Below are 22,171 nucleotides of genomic sequence, written 5' to 3'. Positions count from 1 at the left end.
ACTCCTCTCAAAACACCAATCACAAGAGCAGTAGCAACCAGTGAAAGTCTAACGAAACCCCACCGACCGACCAACAAGACGGACAAACCCAGAGACCGACCCAGCAACAGCCGATAAACGAGATTTTGGATCATAAATTAATTTCAGTTTGCAAAGTACAGTAGGTGGGTAGGTGGGGTAGGGTGGGGTAGAAATGGGAGGGACCGGTGCTTGGCTTAGCATTTAAAATCGTTTTGCTCTCAGCAGTGTTTCGCTGCTGTTATATGTATTATTGTTGCTGATGCGGCTGTCAGTGGTTTTTCGGAGAACAGAATCCAATCGAAATCAGTGCCGGAAAGGCCGACAGACAGAGGACTGTGTTTCCGAAACAAAAAAGTTCTAAAAATAGCCATGAATAAATTTGAGAACATCCGACCCTGAAAGAATACATTTATTTGATTTTTCTCTACATTTTTTTGTTGTTGTACCATAGCACAGCTTTGCTCTGTATAATATTACAGTAAAGTGAAACTAGTATAAAATACTAATACCCAAATAAGTAGAAATGTATCCACTCTATGTATCTCTGATCCATATTCAATCTACCTTAGGCAGGCTCAACTATATGATTTATACATAATCATTAGGGACACACATATGTAGGTGCAATTTTCATAATTAACGCATCCATAGCTACACTCGACAAAATTTTCATTACGCATTCAAATTTGCCGTCCCTGAAAAAAACCAATATTTCTTTAAAACAATTAATGGCTGTTTAATGAGCTGCGTGGATGATCTTTCCCCCTGGGTTATTTGTATAATTGACTTTTCCAGAATAATAATGAGAGGTGTTGTGCATTTTACAAAGATACATACACACATTATATGTACATATATACACGCATCCTATACAACTAAAATTATTAGATTCGAAAGCGACTCTTATCTAAAATTGCTACCCCTGGGAGATAAGAACATCAGTAAACGCTTACAGGCCAAATCTTATCATCTACAGTATATGAATTACTATGCTATATGGCTATTATCTCCTTATGTTCGACTGATAATCATGAATAGGATTTTTAAATAAACGCTTCAAGTGCAATTAATACTTTTTAAACTCCCCGCAAATACTTATTTTTATTTTCCATCAAAAAGTAAGCTTGCATGCAGCACGTATCCCTATCCCTATCCATATCCATGAACTTTCCCTTATTCGACATCCCCATTTAAAAGTTTCGATTGGCAATAACCGAATCCCTCCAACCGAAACTCGAACAATCCAGTTTCATAGAATATAGCATTTAACGATTTTGCAATTACCCATAAGCACAATATTATTTCAATGGCGCTTTTGTTTTTATTTTTAAAGCTATTTGTGAACGCGAGTTTTCCCCATGAAAGGGTGGGATAAATGAATGAAGGCTGGTCTCGTCGTTTCGGTTTTTTTTTTGTACCGAAAAGTATTTACATGGAACCAGAAATTTGCCCTCACAAAGACAGAATACACACGGATTTTTCACGCGAATTTTTTATGAACTGCTTTTTCAAATGTGAAAAAGCAGAGCTGACCGCCGACCGTTTTTTATGAAATATGAGTGGGAAAGCTTTCGCGCTCCAATAAGTGTGCAAAGGTTAGGATGTTTGGGCTCTGGACCGTCCCGTCCGTGCTTACAACTACATTCGTGAAGAGTGGCGCATAATTTTACACTCCCTCAATGCAGCCATGTCGCCCATATGGTGGTTTTACACGTGTATGTCCTTGCAATCTATACAAGAATCGATATGACACAAAAACCTGTCATTAAACTGTGTGACAGTCAACAATCACTGATGAACTTTGAAGTCTTACCATGCGTATCATAACTTTCATGCATATTAAGATCTAAAATGCAGTCAGATAGCAAGTGCATGGACACGTGTTTGCTATCTCTGCTGCTGCACCATTAGCTATAAATATGGTTTGGTGCACGGCAGAACGAATAGTCGGGAACAAAATGCTGAAGGATACGGAGCAGGCTGTTGACAGTATCCTGTCGCCGTACAGCTTCGACATCCCTCACGCGTTCGTTTACAATGAGAGCAACTACGCGGAGCAGCTGTTTTGTGGGCCCTACATGGAGATGGCAATACACTTTGCCGAGGTGAATCGCTATCGACTGCTGCTGGACGAAATAGAGGGCTTGCCCAAGAAGTCTGTGGTGGAGCAGGACATTGTCAATGGGCAATACAACTTTTCGCTGCACGGGGTTCTCATTAGACCCATGGAGGAAGAGAAATTTGCCGAAGAAACGCAGTACAGCTATCCGCTGGAGATGATGATGAGCTGTGTGATGGTGCCGCTGGACCCGGAGCTGCCCAAGTGGATGTACGTGGTCTGGCCCCTGGGAAAATACATCTGGTCCACCCTGTTTTTTGCCATATTCTATGTGGCTTTTCTGCTCAGATATCTGCACTGGCGCGAATCGGCGAATGCGACCCGCTCCTTTACCAGGAACATGCTCCAGGCCATGGCCATCCTGATGTTTAGCCCAAACATGAACATGAATCTAAGGTTGAGCCAGGCTACATTGCGCGTAAATTTGTTCTACACGCTGCTGTTCGTCCTCGGCTTCATTCTCAATAATTACCACTCCAGCCACATGACAGCCTACGATATGAAGCCGGTGTTCACTCGTCCAATTGATACCTGGTCGGATCTGATTTTCTCACGGCTGCCCATCATTCTACCGGAGTCGTTGCTGGAGGAACTGCGCTCGCTCCCTGTTGTAGACACTTCCTCGCTGGAGCCTCAGCTTGATTCGCGCAGCTGACAGGACTACCAAACCCTGCTGGCGAGTCCCTCACGGTCCTATGCCTATGTGGTGACCCAGGATACCTGGAAGTTCTTCAACCGCCAACAGCGCGTCCTCATCCAGCCCTATTTCCGCTTGTCCAGTGTGTGCTTCGGCGGCCTCTTCAATGCGATTCCCATGCGAAGGAACGCGAGCTTCGCTTTGGCGCTGGATCGTTTCATTCTATACAGCTGGCAGGCTGGTCTCTGGAACTACTGGGAGGATGTGGCCTTTCGCTACGCCGTGCGGGGCGGCTATGCCCAAATCTTTCTGGACACATACCCTGTGGAGCCGCTGGATCTGCAGTTCTTTACCACAGCCTGGCTGGTGCTAGTTGTGGGCTTCCCCGTGAGCTTTTTGGCCTGGTGCATTGAGATATGTGTGCATCGGCGGAAGGCGAGGCGGGTCCAGTACGATCGCTTTGAATGCTATGGTTGACCATTTGCTTATCAATTATATTGATCAAATAGAAATGAATCTTTTTTTTGTCACAACAAGAGGCCAAGGTCTTCAACAGAGACATAAAATACTCACGGGGTCTTGTAATATGCAAGGCATGAATGTCTCACTGCTCGAATGCGATTAGAATGCTTATTATTTTCTTGTTTTACATGGTTTTAATTGCTGCCATGGGAGCCATGACCCAAGTACTCCCATTGGAGTTTCTAATTGAGCCTGAGGCTAACCTGCGTAACAAATCGAAATGCGTACCGTTCAATTACCCCGTGGAGCCTCATTGGTCAAGTCATGTGGTCCTCGGCTCTGATAAGAGTCGGCCTCCTGGCACTGGTCGCTGCTCAGTCCACACATGGCTGGAACCTGCGGTACATGTACAACCTATTGAGTCCCTTTGCTCGCATGGCTGTATTCCAGGAAATCGTGTGGTTTGTAAGTCAGAAGCAGAGCGTGGACGAGATTGATCAGTTCATTCGCCTCATCGATGAGGCATTCGGGGCGTCCGCCACCCAGACAGTGGTAAACAACAACACGGAGATGCGAATGAATCGATCGCCGGCAAAAAGGAACCATATAAGCTTTGTGTTCACCACGGGCGTAGATGATCCCATAATGGATGTGTTCAGAAAGGTGCTGCTGGGTCGCCACTTCTACTTCTCGATGATTATGCCGTTGGACAAGGTTGGTAAGGACATGAAGCCGGTTCACGATCTCCTGCGCTTTGCTTACGACCAGCAGTTCTTCAATTCGATTATCTACTTCGAGTCCGAGGACGGAATCAATCAGCTCTACGGTGTTGCGAAGTTTCCATCCATGAAGTTCATCAATCGCACTGATATTATGAAATTCCTTGCCGAAGCCGCAAAGAAGATACAGAACGCCCGCTCGGATGTGGAGGGGTATCGTTTCCCAACACCATTGCGCCAGGACTTGCCACATCTGTTCGAGTCCCGCGGCCACTACGATGGCAGCACCTACCGGATAATAGAGACCTTTGTCCAGTTCATCAATGGGAGCTTTGGGGAGCTGTTCCTGCCACCCGACGCCCTCGGCGGGAAGGTGGTCAACATGAAACAGGCCCTACAGCTGGTCCGGGATCGCCAGGTGGAATTCTGCGCTCATGCCTATGCCCTGTTCATGGCGGACGACGAGGTGGACAAAACCTACCCCCTGCATGTGGTGCAGTGGTGCCTGATGGTGCCTTTATACAACAGTGTTTCCACGTATTTGTACCCCCTACAGCCCTTCGATTGGACGGTTTGGTTCTTTGTCATAGGTTCATTCTTTGCTTTGCTCTTCCTTGAGCTGTTCTGGCTGAAGAGGTTCGGGCACACCACCGGTGTCCATACCGTAGTACTAAGCTCGTTCTGCTACATTATCAATGTACCCACTGAAGGGCAGCTTCAGCGGCCGAGCCTGCTGCGTTTCCTGCTCCTCTTCACGGTGTTCTTCTATGGATTCTTCCTTTCGGCCAACTACACGTCCACTCTGGGCAGCATTCTCACCGTGAATCTATTCCACGCCCAGATCAACTCCATGGACGACATAGTGCGGGCACAGTTGCCAGTCATGATCATTGACTACGAGATGGAGTTTTTGCTGGAGATTAACCAGGAGCTGCCTGAGGAGTTTCGCAAGCTGCTGCGGCCGGTGGACGCTGGCATCTTCGCGCAGCATCAAACGCGGTTCAACAGCTCCTTTGCGTACTTCATCACGGAGGATAGCTGGCAGTTCCTCGACGAGCAGCAAAGCCACCTGAAGCAGCGCCGCTTCAAGCTGAGCAACATCTGCTTTGGCTCCTATCACCTGGCCTTTCCCATGCAAATGGACTCGTCTCTGTGGCGGGACATAGAGTACTTCACCTTCCGCATCCACTCCTCGGGGCTGCTCAACTTCTACGCCCGGAGCAGCTTTGAGGCTGCCCTGCACGCAGGCCTCGTGGAGCGCATCCCGGACACCCAGGAGTACACTGCTGCTGGAATGCAGCATTTGGCCATTGCCTTCATTTATCTCCTGGTGATGAGCGCAATAGCTGCAGCTGTGTTCACCATGGAACTGCTCAATTGCTCAATATTTCAAAACAATTAAAATTAATTCTGCTAGTGCTTCTATTATATTTATTAAGCGTCACACTCAATACACCCTCACCCTCTCATGAACCTTCTCAGAAACGATCTTGGCTTAGGGGTAAACCTAACACGTCGCCTGAAGGTCACGTATTCGTACCATTTCATCTCAACAGCAAAGACGAGTCCGGACAGCACCAGGCCCAGGCACCAAGTTCGCAGAATGGTCGAGAGGAAGCTCAGACTCAAGGCGATCGGTTCCTCATCGAAAATGTGAACTTTGATAAGATTCAGGTGCACTGCTTCCCAAAACGCCTCGCGCTGCCAGTGGTCCATGAGACCCGCCTGCTGGGCCACCATAATGAACTCCTTCATCGGCGAGCGCAGGTGGGAGTCGCGGTGCATGGGGTAGACATGGTAGTAGGGACCCTCGCAGATGTCTGTGAGGCGGAAGATGGGCTTCCGCAAGTGCAGCTGCTGCATGTCCAGGAACTGCCAGCGATCGCTGGTTACCGTGTAGCCGAAGCTCGTGTTGAAAGGCTCCCTGTGGGTGTCTAAGGCCTGCTTATCCACTACGTCAACCTGTTTCAAGAAGCTGGCCGGATACTGCTGGGGCGATTTGGCGATGCGATCGTGCTCGACACCCATCATCAGGATCCTCAGATTCGCCTCGACTATATCCTGAACAGTGCTGATTTGCCTTTGCGGCGGAGCTGTGGTGAAGTAGCTGGTCATCCTCGAGATGTACATGTTGGACGTGACTATTCCCATGATGGCGAGCAGTATATACAAGTATCGCATCCGCAGCGTCGGGGTCTTAATGATGTAGGTTGGTGCCATGTAGGTCAGGGTGCAGATGGACTGGAGGAGAGCGGCACTGAAGTCGCGCGGCCGCAAGGGCGAGCACCACCAGATGGCCAGGGCTATATAGAAGACGAACATAATTATCGAAAGCCAAACGTTGTCCTGAAGAGCCTCTCGCATGTACTGTTCCGTTGGGGACTGATTGAGGAAAGGCACCATGAGGCAGCAGTCGTTGATGCCAATGGGGTAGCTGTAGCTGACCACGTACCTTCCTAGCATTTCGGTGAATGAGTGTATTAGCGTCTCGTATACGCCCTGAGCCACCAGATCTAGGAGATTCGTTAGGTTCAGATAGTTCGTGGACACGTTTGTGCTGGTGTCCAGTATCGTGGCGTTCACAAACTCGAGGAATCCCAGAAACAAGTTGCCGCTTGTACCGTGAACAAAGTTATTCTCGTAGCTATTGGTGGGACGGTCGGACTTGAAGGCACGTGGGAGGTCGTAGAGGATGGGGGTCCTGACCACATAGCCCTTCATATTCTTGCTATGTTTCTTGAAAAAGTCCTCGGCTCGCCACGAGTCTGTCTTGTTTACCACTGACGGTGTGGGGTAGGGATCCAGCAAGAACACATTATTCTTGATGGTAATCAGCACTGTGTTGATAAACTGCTTGCTCCACATCCAGTCGTAGAGACCTTTGACCTCGTTTGAGAACAGTGTAAAGGCGTCGAAGCTCTCTTCGAAGTCGCGGGTGTCCATTTTGGGATACAGTATGAAGATGGTCTTGAGCCAGCGCACTCCCCGCAGGCTTTGCGCTGCCAGTTCCATTATGGGATCGTCCCGTTCCGTTGTATAGACCATGACCAGTGAGGGAGTGCTGATAAACTGCACCATCGGAATGACTGCATTGTGCTCACGGGTTATGATCAAATTCGGTGCTAGGGGAAAGGTCGTCCAGAAGTCGTAAAAGAAGTCCAGGGAGTTCTTGTTATTGAGATCCAGTCTCTCCGAAATGTAGAAAATAAAGTTCTTGAAGTGGTACAATTGGGTGATCTCGAACAGCAGCTCCAAGACGAATGTGTTGTTGAGCAACTGCACGCTGCCGCCTTCAGTCCCATTGTTTGCTACCAGGGTTCCAATAGTGACCCGCTCCTTGAGTATGAGCTCCGATGCCTGGTTGTCCATATTCGTTGAACGAATGCCAGCGGGCGACTGACAAGTTGAAGGACGCAACGCCCTTTAGGTGTGGGCCCACTCAGGCGTGGCGCCCGATGCACTAAACGGCTCACATTCATCAACAAGATACAATTGGAGTTTCTGTTGGACTACCGTGAATGTCAGTAATGGCTACCAAACAGTACAGGAGCGGCACGGGGCGAAGTTATAACTTGTATCTTTTCCAGCAAAGCAGGTAAATAGTCGTTTGTGTATTCGATAGGAAATGTAGATCTATGCCTCATTTCCGGTCCCGCGTATACTGGCTTCGCTCCTGGCTTTAAATCAGCCCTATCATCTCTTTGTACATATCCATTAACTCATAGAACCCCAAAGCAGTTTTATCTCAAGTGCAAATCGGGCATATTTGCCATTTAGCGGTTTATGCCACAAGGGCTATATAATTGGACAAATCGGTTTGAGTCAGGCGATTGGGAAACCTGTGACAGCGGCACGGCGTTTTGTTCTGCCCAAATGCTGCATGCAGGCCAGAACACTCAAATCGAGGTCGACACGACTGAAATCGGCATAACTGCAGCTTAAATTTGACTTGTCTTTAAATCTTTCTCGTCGCTGTAGCACACTGAAAGAAATGGAATGCACGCTATGCTAACTCAAATTCTATAGAGTACATGCCCATAGGCTTACTAGTTAATTCAATTTTTGCTATTCCGATAAATACATATGTGTATAATGGTATCTGTATTTACCTTCTTTTTTTCTGTAAGCCATTTATATGCAAGCAAGCCGACACGCACTAGCAGGGGCAGCCTTTGTGCAGGACTCTACAAATAAATGGTTTTTTTTTGCCTGAATCGCTGCAAAACGATGCTGACCCGCTGCCTTGTTGCAATGCTCATTAATTTTAATTGCCGCAAAACTCCATAATTGACGCAAATGCCACTAGCCGACAGCATTCGCACGAAAGCTTATCGAGCCTTGTCTTGGCTTTTAAGGCCACACATGCCTGCCTGGCTAATGCAATTAGGTACGCAAACACGAAGCACCCACCCACCCACACGAGCACTCGCTTTGAACACATACACAGACACACAGGAACAGAGATACAAAGTCATCGCCAATGCTTGCGGCTTAAAATATTTATGATTGATGCAGCCAAAGGTTCATCCTCTTAGTCGTCCTTTATGCCTTATTGACAGCATCATTTTCGCTCCTTTGTTTGCCGAATGATTTGTCAAAATATAATTTAAGGCTTACGTAATGCCGCCGTTGTTTCGGATTGACATTGTGCCGCATGGAATTCTCGTGAGGCTCTGAATGCGTGGGAACAGGACCAGCTGTCCGACACCTGGAGCTACACTTAGGTCGGAGCTCGGAAGAACAGAGTGAGTACAGGGCACTGGCACTTCAAAACTCACGAGCCAAGCCGCATTGTGTTGCCTTACTTTTAATATATTTTTTTGTTTGTGAAATTCTTTCTTCCTTAATGTTTTTGCCAAAAGCTTTCAAATACATTAGCCATATTGTTGAGCCTAACTCGTCTTATACCCTGTACGCCGCCTGGATGAGGTTAATACACGTTTAATCTTTGATGATATTTAGTTTTTATACAAATATTTTCCGTAATAATTCAATATTAAGCTATAAATCACCAATGCTTTTGTATCCGCTTTCGGGCAATTAGTTTTTAGTCTATTTCCCGAAATTCAATTATTATTAACTATCACTATCAATGCAAATAAAGACCAATTAAGTGATAAAGAATTCATATCTGAATCTCCACGTGACAGTTGCGTTCTGATGCCAGTCAAGTAGACACAATCTGAAATTAAGTTATAAATATTTTGCCACCCGCCAGCGCTCTCTGACTTTGGGACTGGATCTGTTTCGTGTTTTCGTTGTCTGTATCTCATTTCAGTTCGCTTTAGTTGGAATATTTTTCAAGGATTTTTATGTACATGTAAGGATATCTACTTGTGCATGAGAGTGGGGATGGGATGTGTTTTTGCCATTTCTAAGCGGAAGCGAAATACGCGAGAGTAGTGGAAAGCCCTCGAGTTGTTTCCCTGCCGTTGCTCATGTCAAGTGCCAGCTGCTGTCGTGCCCCATGCCCACGCCAACGCCAACGCCCTCGTCCACGCCCATGCCCCATCCGACGATGGGTCTGCACTTTCGACACTTAGTACTGCCCCCATGGTTGGTTACTTCCCGAGGGCCGTGCCCCGTGCCAGGTCCCAAATCTGCCCACCACCGCCCTTCGGCCAGCAGGTGTGTTTGACTGCCATTGCAGCATGTGTCGAAGCGTGTGCAGGTTGTGTCTGCATCTGTGTCCGTGTGCCGAGCAACTGTTAAGCGAAATTACCGCAATCTCCGCACGTCGAACAGTTTTTAATGCTGAAAAATGTATTTTCTAATTTACCCTCCCCTCCTCACCCCACCCGTTACCCGTCCTGTTGTCCGTGCTGCTCTCCGTTCCTTTGTCTGTCCGCCCCTCCGGTTTTCGGCAGCGACCACGGCCGCGAGAGCAGGTGCAGGCAATGGCAATGGGCCCTGGCCGGCCATGTTAATGAAAAGTAATTATTTTTGTGCTTAAACTCCCGTTTACTGATGGAGGAGCCAAGGAGCAGCTAGACCGCCAACTTTGGCCATGGGAGTCACAGTTTCGTCGAAGGAGCTCAGAAGGAGCTAGCCCTATTCAGAAAATGTGATCCGCCACAGAGGAAAATGCAATTTGCACATTAATATCTCAGCTTTAGCTAATTTTCAATATTCAACTTACGAGAGCTGCCGGTGCGCAGAGAGCTTTCAGCTGGGCGGAGCTCCGAAAAAAGGCAATTTCCGTACTCTTCGATGCATACTTTAATGGGCTTCTGGAAAGGTGAAACGGTGAAAGGTGAAAGATAACGAGAAGGAAAGAAGAGCAAAGCAAAGCTGATTTACCAGCAAGGGAATACTTTGTGTTGCAAAAGTGGGAAAACTCATAGTGATATTCGGTGCAACGAATACCGTACCACAGGCACGTAAGTAATCACGTTACGTATACGTAATATTTCGAAAGTGCTCAATGCAGGAAGTAAACGCGAAAACTTCTATATTACGTTTAAAAATTATTTGTAGAAAATTAAATTCTCTGCCGCTCGTTGATGAAAGGATGTGACGCTTCAATATTTCTCGTACGCTTCCTGTTATGAAAGGATATGGCAGGTTTCCTCCAGTTAACTTCGTTTCAGGTAGCATTCTCTCGGCAGTTGTTCATACTAGTGAGTTGTTTGACTCTCAATTAAGGGCGAACATGTTTATTAACTAAATTAAATGAAAAATAGTTAAGGCATTGCAGCGTCCATCCAAAGTTTACCCACTTAGACGGCAGCATGGCTTTTTGGCAGCTGCTGGGGATTTCTTTTTCTCTGTATAATTTAACCATTTTATGCAGCGAAAACCAGGGGAGACCAAGACACAAAAAAACCTCACTTTGCTTTCACGCCTTTTCGCTTGCTTTGGCCTTTTGCCTCATTATCTCTCCCCCTTATCTCTCTCTCTCTTTCTGTCTCTCGCTGGGCCAAGCAACAATTGCTGGCTCCGTGCACGGGCACGGTCCAGACGGGAGTCGTTTGCTGAATGAGTCAAACTGGATGAACTTTTTGGCTGGTCCTCCTGGCTGAGCACCAGCTACAGGGTGCGAGAAATAATAATGTTTGCAATTAAACTAATGAAGACATTCGCTACCCGCTGATCAGTAACCAAAGTTTCGCAGAAGTCAATTAGAATCCCGCGGTCTGTCCAGAGTGCAAGTCGGAAAGACCACGTAATGCACAGATTTGTGCATTTTCCGAGCTTCTAGGATATTGTCTGTGCAATCTGTGTCTGGTAAGTGCCATACTTTGACACTGAACAATATTAATTGAGTATTTTTTGTTACGCTTGTTGTTCTGACACTCAAAATGGATCAGCATTTATTTGCAGCGCAAAAGGGGCATGCAATCGAGGGGCCTGAGGAGTCGTAGATAAAGGGATGTCTGTTTGCCTATACCATTTATTAAGGGTGGCCTCTGTAACGACAGTGGCTCCCCTCGCAATTGCATGTTTGCTCGTGGGTCTGTGCATTTGAAATGTGGCATAACAGGACAGTTTGAAAGGGGCAAATGAAACCGCTTCCACCGCAGACTGTCACCGGGAAACAACCAGCGCGGCGCGGCGGGGCGGGTCGGGACGGGACGCAACCGAACCACCCGGCATGACAAAGTTTTTGCCGCACTCGGCAGCAGTTACGGATCCACGCGGATCCTGAATCGGAGATAAACTGGGGAGGGGACTTCTCTAGAGAGTGCAGTCGTCGGGATAATGGCTGGGAACTACGAGTGAATGTATACGGAATGAAATTACCCATTTTCCAGAACCAACATAAATGAAAAGTTCGAGTTTTTAATTTAATTTAATATTGTATTTTATTTATTTTTGTCGCATTTGGGCTTCTGGCTGCTTTTACAATATTTGTCTGCATGAAGTTTCATAACACTTCATTCTCTGTCTATTTTTATTGTAGTTGGATCTGCAGTACAGTACCTTTTTCTGAGTTTGTAAATTCCGCCTCTGCCGTTAGCAACTGCACATTGAAATACATTTAGAAATTTATTTAATTGCCTGTTGGCCTTTGTTTTCGGGTTGGATGCTTGTTCTTTTAGAGTTCTCTCTGCGCCTTGGCTGCTGTTATAATTATCGTATTGTTTATTTTATTAAAAGATAAATAAAATCTCTCTTTAAAGCAAAAGTTGTATAACTAAATAATTTCTTTACAATTAAAATTATGCGCCAACAGTTAAAATGGTTTCGCCTTTAAAGTATCCGTTTACATTAACACCCATTTATTATTCGTTAAGCATTTATCATAATTACAATCTTTGGCTAATTTGACACTTAAAGCGGAAAACTTAACAACATTTTGTTGGTTTAATTGCCATTTTATGTATTAGATTACATGATCTTCATAGACACTTACTGCTAAGTACAATAATTATTATTAATTCTTTTAATTCGTAACTTGCTCCTCTTTCTTTGCTGTTACTTTTACTGTTACTGTTACTGCTTCTATTTCTGTTACTTTAACCGCTGTTTACTGTTCAATTTTGCTACTAATAAAATATACTTTATATGCTATTCAATTTACTGTTACTGTTTACTCGTATTGTTACACTCTAAGTATGTTTCTGATGGGGCGAGCCTCCGCCACAGAAGGAGCACCGCGCCCAGAGGCAGGCCGAGGCCCAGGCACAGGCACAGGCACAGGCACAGGCCTTCAGCCGCTCAATATTCCCTTCAAAATACAATCGAGTGGAGATCGGACTCCCTTACCGTATTTACTTTTACTTTAAGTTAATTTTAACATGGTGGTATTCTGCAGTCAGCGTTTAGAAGAGATTCTCTCATAGTGATGGCATTCATTGGTAGATAGTACGTGTTGCATACAACATGTACGAGTACATATATCTGCTTGGAAAGGGATTTGTATAGTTGGTTTGCGTCTTGCTGGAAGAGCAGCTGGTGGGTAGTTTTTGGAAATAATACGAGTAGGTGTGCAGGCAGGGATTGAGTCCAGAAGCGTTCTACGGAAATCGAGACAGTTCGAGATGGGAACAATTTTGACATTCAATAGCTGTGGATGCAAACGCACTCAGTAACAATCGTATCTGCCCGATTTGAAATGGATTGGCAACTGCTGTTGCTGTTATATCAATGTTTGCTCCGGATTTAAATATGTACTTTGTGAATTTGGCTTTATACTTGACCAGGTCGCACCACAATTTACAATTCGACTACTTATAATTGTTGCTCAGTGTCCACTCTGTTCACACTTGGTTAGCTATCCATTATTATTCTTTTCTTTGGTTAACCGGAATACGATAAAAGTACACGCGTCGTACGGCGTACGGAGTACGTCGTTCGAAGTAGCAACATCGAAAAAGTTGTCCAAAAGGATAGCATATCGGTACTATATGGTATATATCTACACGTATGTATATAGTTCTATATGTAGTATTCATGCGGTTGGTATGTATAATATCTGTGTATATGCTGTATGCAGCATCTTGAATAATACATTCATATTACATATTGCATATCCGGCCTGCTTTGCTTTTGTATATCCTATTTTAGGTTTGTAATTAGTTACATACATCATACATATTGTATAGTTTTAGTTTTAGTTGTAGTTGTTGCAATAATAGTTGTAGGTATGTATATATGTATATGTATATGTACTATGTATATGTATATGTACTATGTATAGACACAATTTGTTCACAATTCTCTCTAAGTTTATTTAGAAAAAGAGGCGGTGGCTTTTATTTGGACTCCATTTATACATTTAGTCAGTGGAATGAATTCTAAACAACAGTTATAATTGAAATGCAGAATTAGCGACACAGAGGGAGCAAGGCTTCGGCGGCATTGACAGAAGTACTAGTACTCTACCCTAAACGGCCTACCTTACGTTCTTAAACATTTTGCTACACAAACAAAAACCTAAAACAGCTAACACAAGCCGTCAAAGTTAACACCGTACACTTACATTTATTTTAGTTAATTTTTTATTTTATTTTTTAGCTTGTCTTGTATTCTTTATTATATGGCAAAATCACATTTGAATCGTGTGTTTTTTTTATGTGACAAGTGTCTAAATCACGCTTTTGAAATTGCTTCGTTCCGCTTTTATACAACTCCGCATTTCTGCGTAGCCCAATTACAATTCCGGCAGAGTGATATATTGGGGCGTGGCTAAAGTGGAGTTCAATATATATATATATATATATATAGTATGTATGTGTGTGTGTGTTGTATGTATGGTAGCACCCAGGTGTTTGCCTCAGAGGCCGACATTTATTGAGAACATCGATGCAACTAATTGGCATTTGATGGGCTAAAGTAACTCGATTTGCACATGACATGTGTGGTGTCTTAGCCTAGGTATTGTTTTATCCGATATTCATTATGTATTACTTAATTGCCTCGTATAGTACACAACTATAGTTAAGTTTTACTTTGAAATTGACATTAGGATCCTCCGCGTTGGCTCGCATCGTGAAATGCTTTTGGCCGAACTTCGACTTGCTTAATTTCATAAATTATAGTTCTAATTACACCAGAATTGTAAATAAAAGTGTTCTGTGGTGCAGTTACAGCTACGCGTAATTCTATCTAAACCAACTATATGTCTTTGATGTATATATATGTATATGTACTATGTATTCATGTATGTACGTATGTATATCTCCAATAGTTATTGTGCACTTTGCTAAAATAATTGAGAGACAATTGACTCAAACCTTAATTACACTCCCACATTTATCCATTTCCATAAAGTTGGTGTAATTCATTTATTGTATCGCTTGATATTTCATATGTATGTCTATATAAGTGTGGCTTAGGACTATCCTACATATGTACTTAGTTGTATCTTGAAGTACATGTCTGATGTACGGAAATACTGGATGAGAAATGAATAAATCACTTGGCAAAGCGAATTGAGCAAATTACTAAATCTCCACGCACCATGTGGACCCATTTTAATCTATCCGTTTATACATATGTTTTTTTTTGTATTTATGCGTTTCACTTATACGCATACCTAGGTAATGTGTGTGAATTTCTTCTGTGGGAGTTTTGTTTTTTTTTTTTACAAATTTTTTTATACTAGTCGCTACTTTTCTCACTGCAAAGCATTTATAAAAATACAAAATAAACTATACAAAGCAAATTAACCTCCAAAGCTGGTTAACATCATATGCAGACACTTCTGGGTGTCCTTTAATTTAAGGATTACAAACGATTTTCAACAATATTAATTTATAATTTGTGGTCGTTTACGTCATTATTTACATTTGGACTTTGTTCCCAACAAAGCTTCAAGCGAGTGTTTGTCCTTTGAGGTTTGCAAGGACTCACTCGCATATCAAGGCTATATGTTAAATTTCGTGTGTGTTGTGTGGTTTCCTAACAAAATAATAGCGAACAAATCACAAAATCACGAAATCTCAATAATCTTAATGTCGCAACTTATATTTTGGTCCCATTGCTTTAATTTCGAGTGTTTCCGATAAGCCTTTCCCTCAAGGGCTTTCCTCAAGTTAATTTACGTGTCTGTGATGATTAGAAGTTAATAAGCTCTTGGAATTGAGATCTAGAAATGCGTTGTATGAAGCGACAAAAAGGATATGCCAGGGCCGCTGCTTACCTAACCAAATGATGGACCAGAGAAAACACGAATAGAACTACCCGCTGTCGACAAATGGAATTCTACCCGGTGCCTAGACGAATCAAGCCAACATTTTTGTGGACGTGCAATTTATTTATTTTAACTGTTTCATTTGGGGACACATTGGGGGACAAACAGTTTGGCATTTGTCATGGCTGCCCGAGCTACAGCAACAGCAACAGCCATCAATCAATGGCTACACAATGGACATGTGAAGTGCAATTTAACGCCAACTACAAGACAACAAAAAATAACTGAAATAATATTAATCCTGGCAGATAAATAAGGAAACAGCTGCATTTGTCCTGTGGTATTGTGGTCCGTTGCGGTCTCTGACGAAACAGAATAAATGGAGCATAGGTAAATACACGCTTACCCCATTAGAGGGCCAAAAAACGGGCTCAACGGAATCACAATGGAAGGCAAACTGTCTGGGCTAAGACCTGAGATGAACAAAGCCAAAGGCAATGCATTTTAAATGGAATGTTTGTGTAAGTCCTTGGGTTTTTCGTTCTCCTGTCTGGGTTCAAAATGAAATAATAGACAAAGGATTACAGGGAACCGATGGAAAATCTGCTACTTTACATAGGGTTCAGCTTAAGTAAATAATTTATTGAGCCACAAACGGAGAGACACGGCCAAAGACATGGCTTTGGCACTTAGTTGACTGTTTCAGCCCGGTTCAGTTGGGTGGATCTGGTGGACTGGCCCGAATGGCCCGCATGTGCCCCAAGTCTGTTGATAAATAGATATCTGACCGACTGATTGACCCTTCCCTTCCATGATGCCTCCAATCGCAGCGGGGTGGGCTTTAAAAAGTTTACCCTCAGATTAGACGGGTCGGAAAATAGGCACGGTCGGCAGGCCTTTTAATTAAACAATGTTTAATGCAATTTCGCAAAATCATTCAACCAGAAAACAATGGGGTGAAGACGCCTTAAGACATAACAAACTGTTCAAGCAATTCCGTTCCCGAGACGAGTAACGCCGAAGTTCTCAAAAATCTAAAAGATCAGATACGCTCACAAATGTTGAAATGTTGAATTTCACACTATTATCTAGAATTCCATGTAGGACAATTTTTGTTCTATCTGCGCCAATGCTGTGTACATTTGAAATATCTAATTTGTTTGGCGACTGGCTGCATTTAATTATTATGTATTATTGAATTGTTCGCGGCTTTTGTTTCGCGTGCGGGGAGAGAGTAAATTAGATTATTGCCGGGATTATTTGATTTCACCACCCACCAATGCGCTCGCTAAAGCCTTAATTGATTTGTATTTAATATTTGCAATGATTCACGATTAAGCTTTAATAGACTAACGTATAAAAAAAACTTGGCTATTGGGCTGGGTGCTATTTTAAATGCGAGCTTTTTGTACTCATTAGGGTTATTAAGGTTTGAATGACATTATAAAATAAAAGACGGGAGCCTTGAAATCCGTGTTTCGTTTATTTAAATAATGATTGAACAAATGGGAGACGATGTTGCATTTTTAAAAATACGGGGCATACTTTTAGGCGGGTGTGTATGGCGACTATTTTGATTTTTCCAGACAATTTTTTGCAATGATGAAGCCTCCTCTCTTTGTGGGTTCGCGGCGAAGTGACTAAATTGGCTTTAACTAGATTACTTACCGCATGCAGGGGGCAACAGAAGATGAGACAGAATTGAGTGAGTATCCAAGAGCAACAAATTAGCAAACTATTATACATATGTACATACGTAACGAAATTAACTTGAATAGAAGAATATAAAATGTTTCGCGACTTAATTAATTACTTGAATTTAATTATTGTTTTGGTTCTTGTTCTTTTTGTTGTTGTTGTTGTTGTTGTACTTGTGATGGAGGTGGCTGTTACTGTTGTTGGATTGGTTTTTGGTGGTTTGTAGGATACATATATATTTTTGGGGGCTTGGTGACTGTGGTGCTGTTGTTGTTCTTGCTGTTATAATGCGGCCACTAACTGAACTCTATCTCTAGTTGTTGTTGTTGTTGTTGTTGTAATGTTGTAGTTGTTGTTGTTGTAGTTGCTAACTGTAAATATGATAAAGGTATAGAGTGAGTAAAGTGAGTTGAAATCGAAGGAATCGAGGCAGTTCGAGTATTTACTGCAGGCGCACGAGTAATTGTTCTTAAATAAAACAAGGTTTTCGTTCGAGTTTCTTTTGTGTATAAGTTTAAGTTTTTCATTTATTTGTTTTTCGGTTTTGGTATTCTGGGTTTTCTTCTGCTTTAAGATCAAAGAATTGTAGTATTATGTATGTACTCGTATATTTTTGTATTTTGTTTTGTTTTGTTTTGTATTTGTTGTGGCATTGCTGTTGTTTTTGTGGTAGTTAATGTTAATGTATTCGAGAATCGTATTTTTGTTCGTTTTGCTGCAACGCTTCGCTTAAAATTAAATAAGTTTCAATGTTCGTTTACAATTTTTGTTCTTAGTTTTGCATTTGCACTACAGCGATTTCATCAGTTTGCTTATTCTTTTTCTGGTTTTCTGATGCTAACAACGTTTAATAAATAGTAGTTTTGAATAGTTTTTAATAATTTCTTATTTGTTTCTGTGTCTGTGTGTGTGTGTGTGTCTGTATCTGTGTTTGTGTTGTGTCTATGTGTATGTGTTCCTGTTGAAGCAAATTTGCCGTGCAGTACATGATATTTTTTGTCGTTTGTTTCTCGGTTCTGTTAATACTTTCGCCTCGCTCGATATCTACTCATACTTAAATATAAGCGAAAGATGGTCGATTGGATGTACATTTGCATGCATGTATGTATGTATATATGTATACAGATATAAAGGTATATATATATATATATATATATGTATTGTGTGTGTGTGTGTGTGTTTGTGTGTATCTAACTGCTGATTATGTCTGTGTGCCTGTGTGTAAATGCGACGCAGAAATGTTTCAAAAACTATTTCGTACATAGATTCAAAAATAAGTTATCAAAAGGAGTTTGCTGTGATTATGTTGCATTCGTAGGCTTATATATGTAGTATGTATGTATGTATGTATTGTATGCATGTTCGTCTGTCTATATGTATGTACTTAGTATATATATGTATGTAATGTATAAGTATGTATTTGCATTTGTATGTTTGTATGTATGTATGTATGTATGTAAATGTAAGGTGTGTAAGTATTACGTGTAAACTACCTCCATATTTATTCACTAAATGTACTAGCATACGATTTCTTTATGACTCTTCAACTAAACACTTAGAATTTCGATTTAAATTTGTCTCTATGCGATATTCCCTCTTAGGGGCTTGTGGGTCCTACGAGTAACGGCCCCACAGTCGCGGCCTAAATAATGAGTACACACTCCCCCAACCCGCAACGCAATGGAACAGAAAGCTCATGGCGGAGACAGCGAAAATTGTTTGTCAATGCATTAAATGTTTAAATCGTTTAATGAGATTGTTTTATTCGGTGGATTTGTTTAACAAGTGTGTGTGTGTGTGTGTGTTTGTGTGGCCGTGTGTTGAAAGGTGAGTATTCGGCTTGTGGGATATTGGGAAACGTCCTCTGCCACACAACTCTAAATTAAAGTATAACTAACTAAACTAAACTAAACTAAATCGATCAACAGAAATTCAACTAAATTGCTTACTAACATTGCTATTACTATCAGATGAGAGTGTGTTAAATGAACACAGGTCAAATCATATTGCACACGGTTAACGAAACAACTTCCCGTCTGCCCAGCGCTTTGAATGTGTGTCTTGTGTGTGTGCGTTTCCGGTAATCGCTGTGGGTACATGCTTCTGTGTGCTTACAACCGGTCATCGTTGAGTGGAAACTACATACTGTGGAGCTGTGCCTCAGAAGTGGGCAGCTATCGGTATTGGTACGAGTATCGGTATGTTCCTAAGCTGCTTTGGGTGGGCTCAAACTCTGAACCCAGAGCAACGACAATTGTGATTGCAGCAACAGAGAAACACAATACACCAACTAATTGGAGCCTAAATGTAGGAATCGTTCCGTAGAGGGGGGCTTAAAAATGCTAATAAATTATTTAGAGCCCTGTGATCCCAGGTCCCAGTGTCTCCTGGGCCTGTGCTGGTGTTGGGGCCATTGGGTGGGTGGATTATTTATGCTGCATGTCAGGAAACTAAATAATGTTTGCTAGATACAATGCCTAATTCACTAATACTCGAACACTGGTAAAATTATTTCATTTACTCGTAATTTCGTTTCTTGCATTTTCGTTAATGCTGCGCTGTGGCTTAAATTTGTACAGACTGCACACTAAGACATTTATGTATGTTTGTTTGTTTAATAAGGAATCTTCAATATATATATATATGTATGTTTATATTTATACGCTTCTAGTACATAATAGACATCTATTGGAAATTCAAACGTGCTAGAATTTGCGTGTATTATTGCTCATCCGAGCATTGATTTGTTTAGATTTTTTCAAAATTATCACCAGTAATTACGCGTACGACTACACTATGCAGTTGTCCGTTTGCCTTTAAAACTTGACTTCGTCTTTCGTCTGTCTGTATCTGTATTTGTATCTGTCTGTGTCTATGTCTGTAACTTTGTCTGTGTCTGTTTCTGTGTCTGTTGTTTAGTGTGTGTGTGTGTGTAATTCGTGGTGTAATTATGTTTATGTTTTTGGCTATGCCTGCCATCGCACTCCCCTGCCCTCATACGAGTAAAAGTGACCACAATACTCGTAATACTCATAGTCTCGGGTTCTGGTAAAGTACCTCTTTGTTGGTTTTTGGGGTTCGCTTGCATTTAAAATTGACTCACGCTGCTTCGTTTTATTCCTCCTATTAAAACTATATGTATATATGATGTATATGTGTATGAGTGGTGTCTTATCACCTCGTTATGCCCTCTGATATATATATATAAATATTTATGTATATAAGTATTTGTAAGTGTGTACGTAAGTATAAACTATAAGCCTATAAGAATATAGTTGATCTTGAATTCGTTTTTATAGTTTTATTCTTTTTCCATTTTTAATTCATGTTCGATCTCAATATGCACATGCACTGTAGATAATTATGAATTCGTTTCGGTGTACAAAGTTCTTGGTTTTGTTTAGTGTTTTTTTCTTTAGCTTTTTGGGGAAATATATAACTCAAATCTTAGAAAAGGTTCGTAGCAACTAAAAAATATCTCTTGACCGTAGAAAATGTTTAGCAAATTGAGTATATCCTGTAATTGTTAGGCTTGTTAGGTGGTAGGCTTGTAGTTGTAACTCGTGTAAGCAGCATGGAAGGAAAATAGGTGGAAAAGCGGAATCCGAGTGCTCCGAAAAGTTGCAGTATAAAGCTCACTGAAAGACACATCGGAAACAAAAGGAACTGTTCTTCTGTTTCCTCCTTCCCTCCCCTATAAAGTATTCTTGTAGCCAGTTTTCAACTCGTGTGTGTGTGTGGTGTCGTATTGCTGTTCTTGTGTTTATTGGACGGTTTCACAAATTTTCATAATTTTGTTTTTGATTCTTGGTGGTTGTCAATTCAATACTGGATACTGAATAAACTGGTCCATTTTGTGTTGCTGGTGTGTTCAGGCGAAGCGCATGAGACTACCATCAAATTCTGGGATAGACTCTGCCAATCGGCCATCGTCAATCGAGGGCAATGCCATCCCAGACGAACAAATCATGGATTGGGTACACAAGTGTGAACAAATCGGAAGAAATGCGCATTTCCTGGAGTTGAAAACTACAAGGCAATTGCAAACGCAGAAAACCAAAGCAATGGAACGGATAACGAAACAAAACAAAGAAAAATAATTGGTACTCAACATACAGTAGCATGCAAATAGCGAAAGCCAGCGGACTATGCGGCCTTTCTTCTCGTAACAAGTTCTGGCCGCTAACAGCCTTAAAGTGATTTACAATTTCAATTTACCAGAAGTGGCTACGTAACGAAATTTGACTAATTTTCTTTGATTTGATTTTGAATGCGTTCAACTCAAGCTTAAATAATTGCTACTAGAAAATAACTTTCCTGCTAAATTTCAATTTGGGAAAATGCTCAAATGAACTAAAAATAATTGTCCTAGTTTTCATTTCTCTTAAATTTTGTTTTAAAATAATACTTTGAAGTAGTCGCTAATTACAACGTATGGCTTAGGCCCATCATGGTATTCCTTCGATTATTTGTTTAATTTGTTTGCTCTATATGCTTACTCGTATTTACAATTGTGGTAGGCGTTTTCATAAAGGATTGTTGCAAGGATTATGTTCGTTTGCCATTTTGCTGATTATTGGAAAATGTTTGGGTACCTTGGATTATCCTTTTAACATTTATAATGCCTAAAGTGTAAAATTGCCACTTGGGCCGTTCTCTCTGAATACTTCTTCAAAATTTCGATATGTTAAAAATTCAGGATTACTCGTTAAGTTATTTGGCATATCTTTTGGTTTCGGTTTAGGTATAGGTATATTTCTTTAGTCGCTGATCGTAATGCTCGTGAATGAAGGGAAAAGGGCGTGAGGGATGTGCGTCTTGGTATGCGATGACTCTAACTTTCTTCTTTAATTGCCTTTGATGCATTGCGAGTGTTTTACAGTTTTTAAGCAAATTATTTGTCACGTTTAAATTCCTAGTATGGAAAGTTTGGGAAA

At 42.1% G+C, this 22,171-nt stretch overlaps 3 protein-coding genes across 3 annotated transcripts; 2 read left to right on the top strand and 1 right to left on the bottom strand.

Moving 5' to 3' along the window:
* The first annotated feature begins 1,979 nt into the window (after positions 1 to 1,979).
* LOC6603464 lies at positions 1,980 to 3,254 on the top strand. Its single transcript, XM_002028398.1, has 2 exons — positions 1,980 to 2,747; positions 2,799 to 3,254. Exons 1-2 carry the CDS (start codon positions 1,980 to 1,982, stop codon positions 3,252 to 3,254), a joined length of 1,224 nt encoding a protein of 407 aa, XP_002028434.1.
* A 309-nt stretch (positions 3,255 to 3,563) lies between these two features.
* Positions 3,564 to 5,360, top strand: LOC6603463. The gene has a single exon (XM_002028397.1). The coding sequence runs from the start codon at positions 3,564 to 3,566 to the stop codon at positions 5,358 to 5,360; it is 1,797 nt and encodes a 598-aa protein (XP_002028433.1).
* Positions 5,361 to 5,416: 56 nt separating this feature from the next.
* On the bottom strand, positions 5,417 to 7,327 carry LOC6603469. The gene has a single exon (XM_002028396.1). It carries the CDS (start codon positions 7,325 to 7,327, stop codon positions 5,417 to 5,419), a length of 1,911 nt encoding a protein of 636 aa, XP_002028432.1.
* Between the last annotated feature and the right edge of the window lie 14,844 nt (positions 7,328 to 22,171).

Source organism: Drosophila persimilis, unplaced genomic scaffold (genome assembly GCF_003286085.1).
Source record: "Drosophila persimilis strain 14011-0111.01,24,50 unplaced genomic scaffold, DperRS2 tig00000002-arrow-pilon, whole genome shotgun sequence".
NCBI lineage: Eukaryota > Metazoa > Arthropoda > Insecta > Diptera > Drosophilidae > Drosophila > Drosophila persimilis.
The sequence above is the reverse complement of the archived record's forward strand: the minus strand, read 5'-3'. Positions and strand labels throughout refer to the sequence as shown.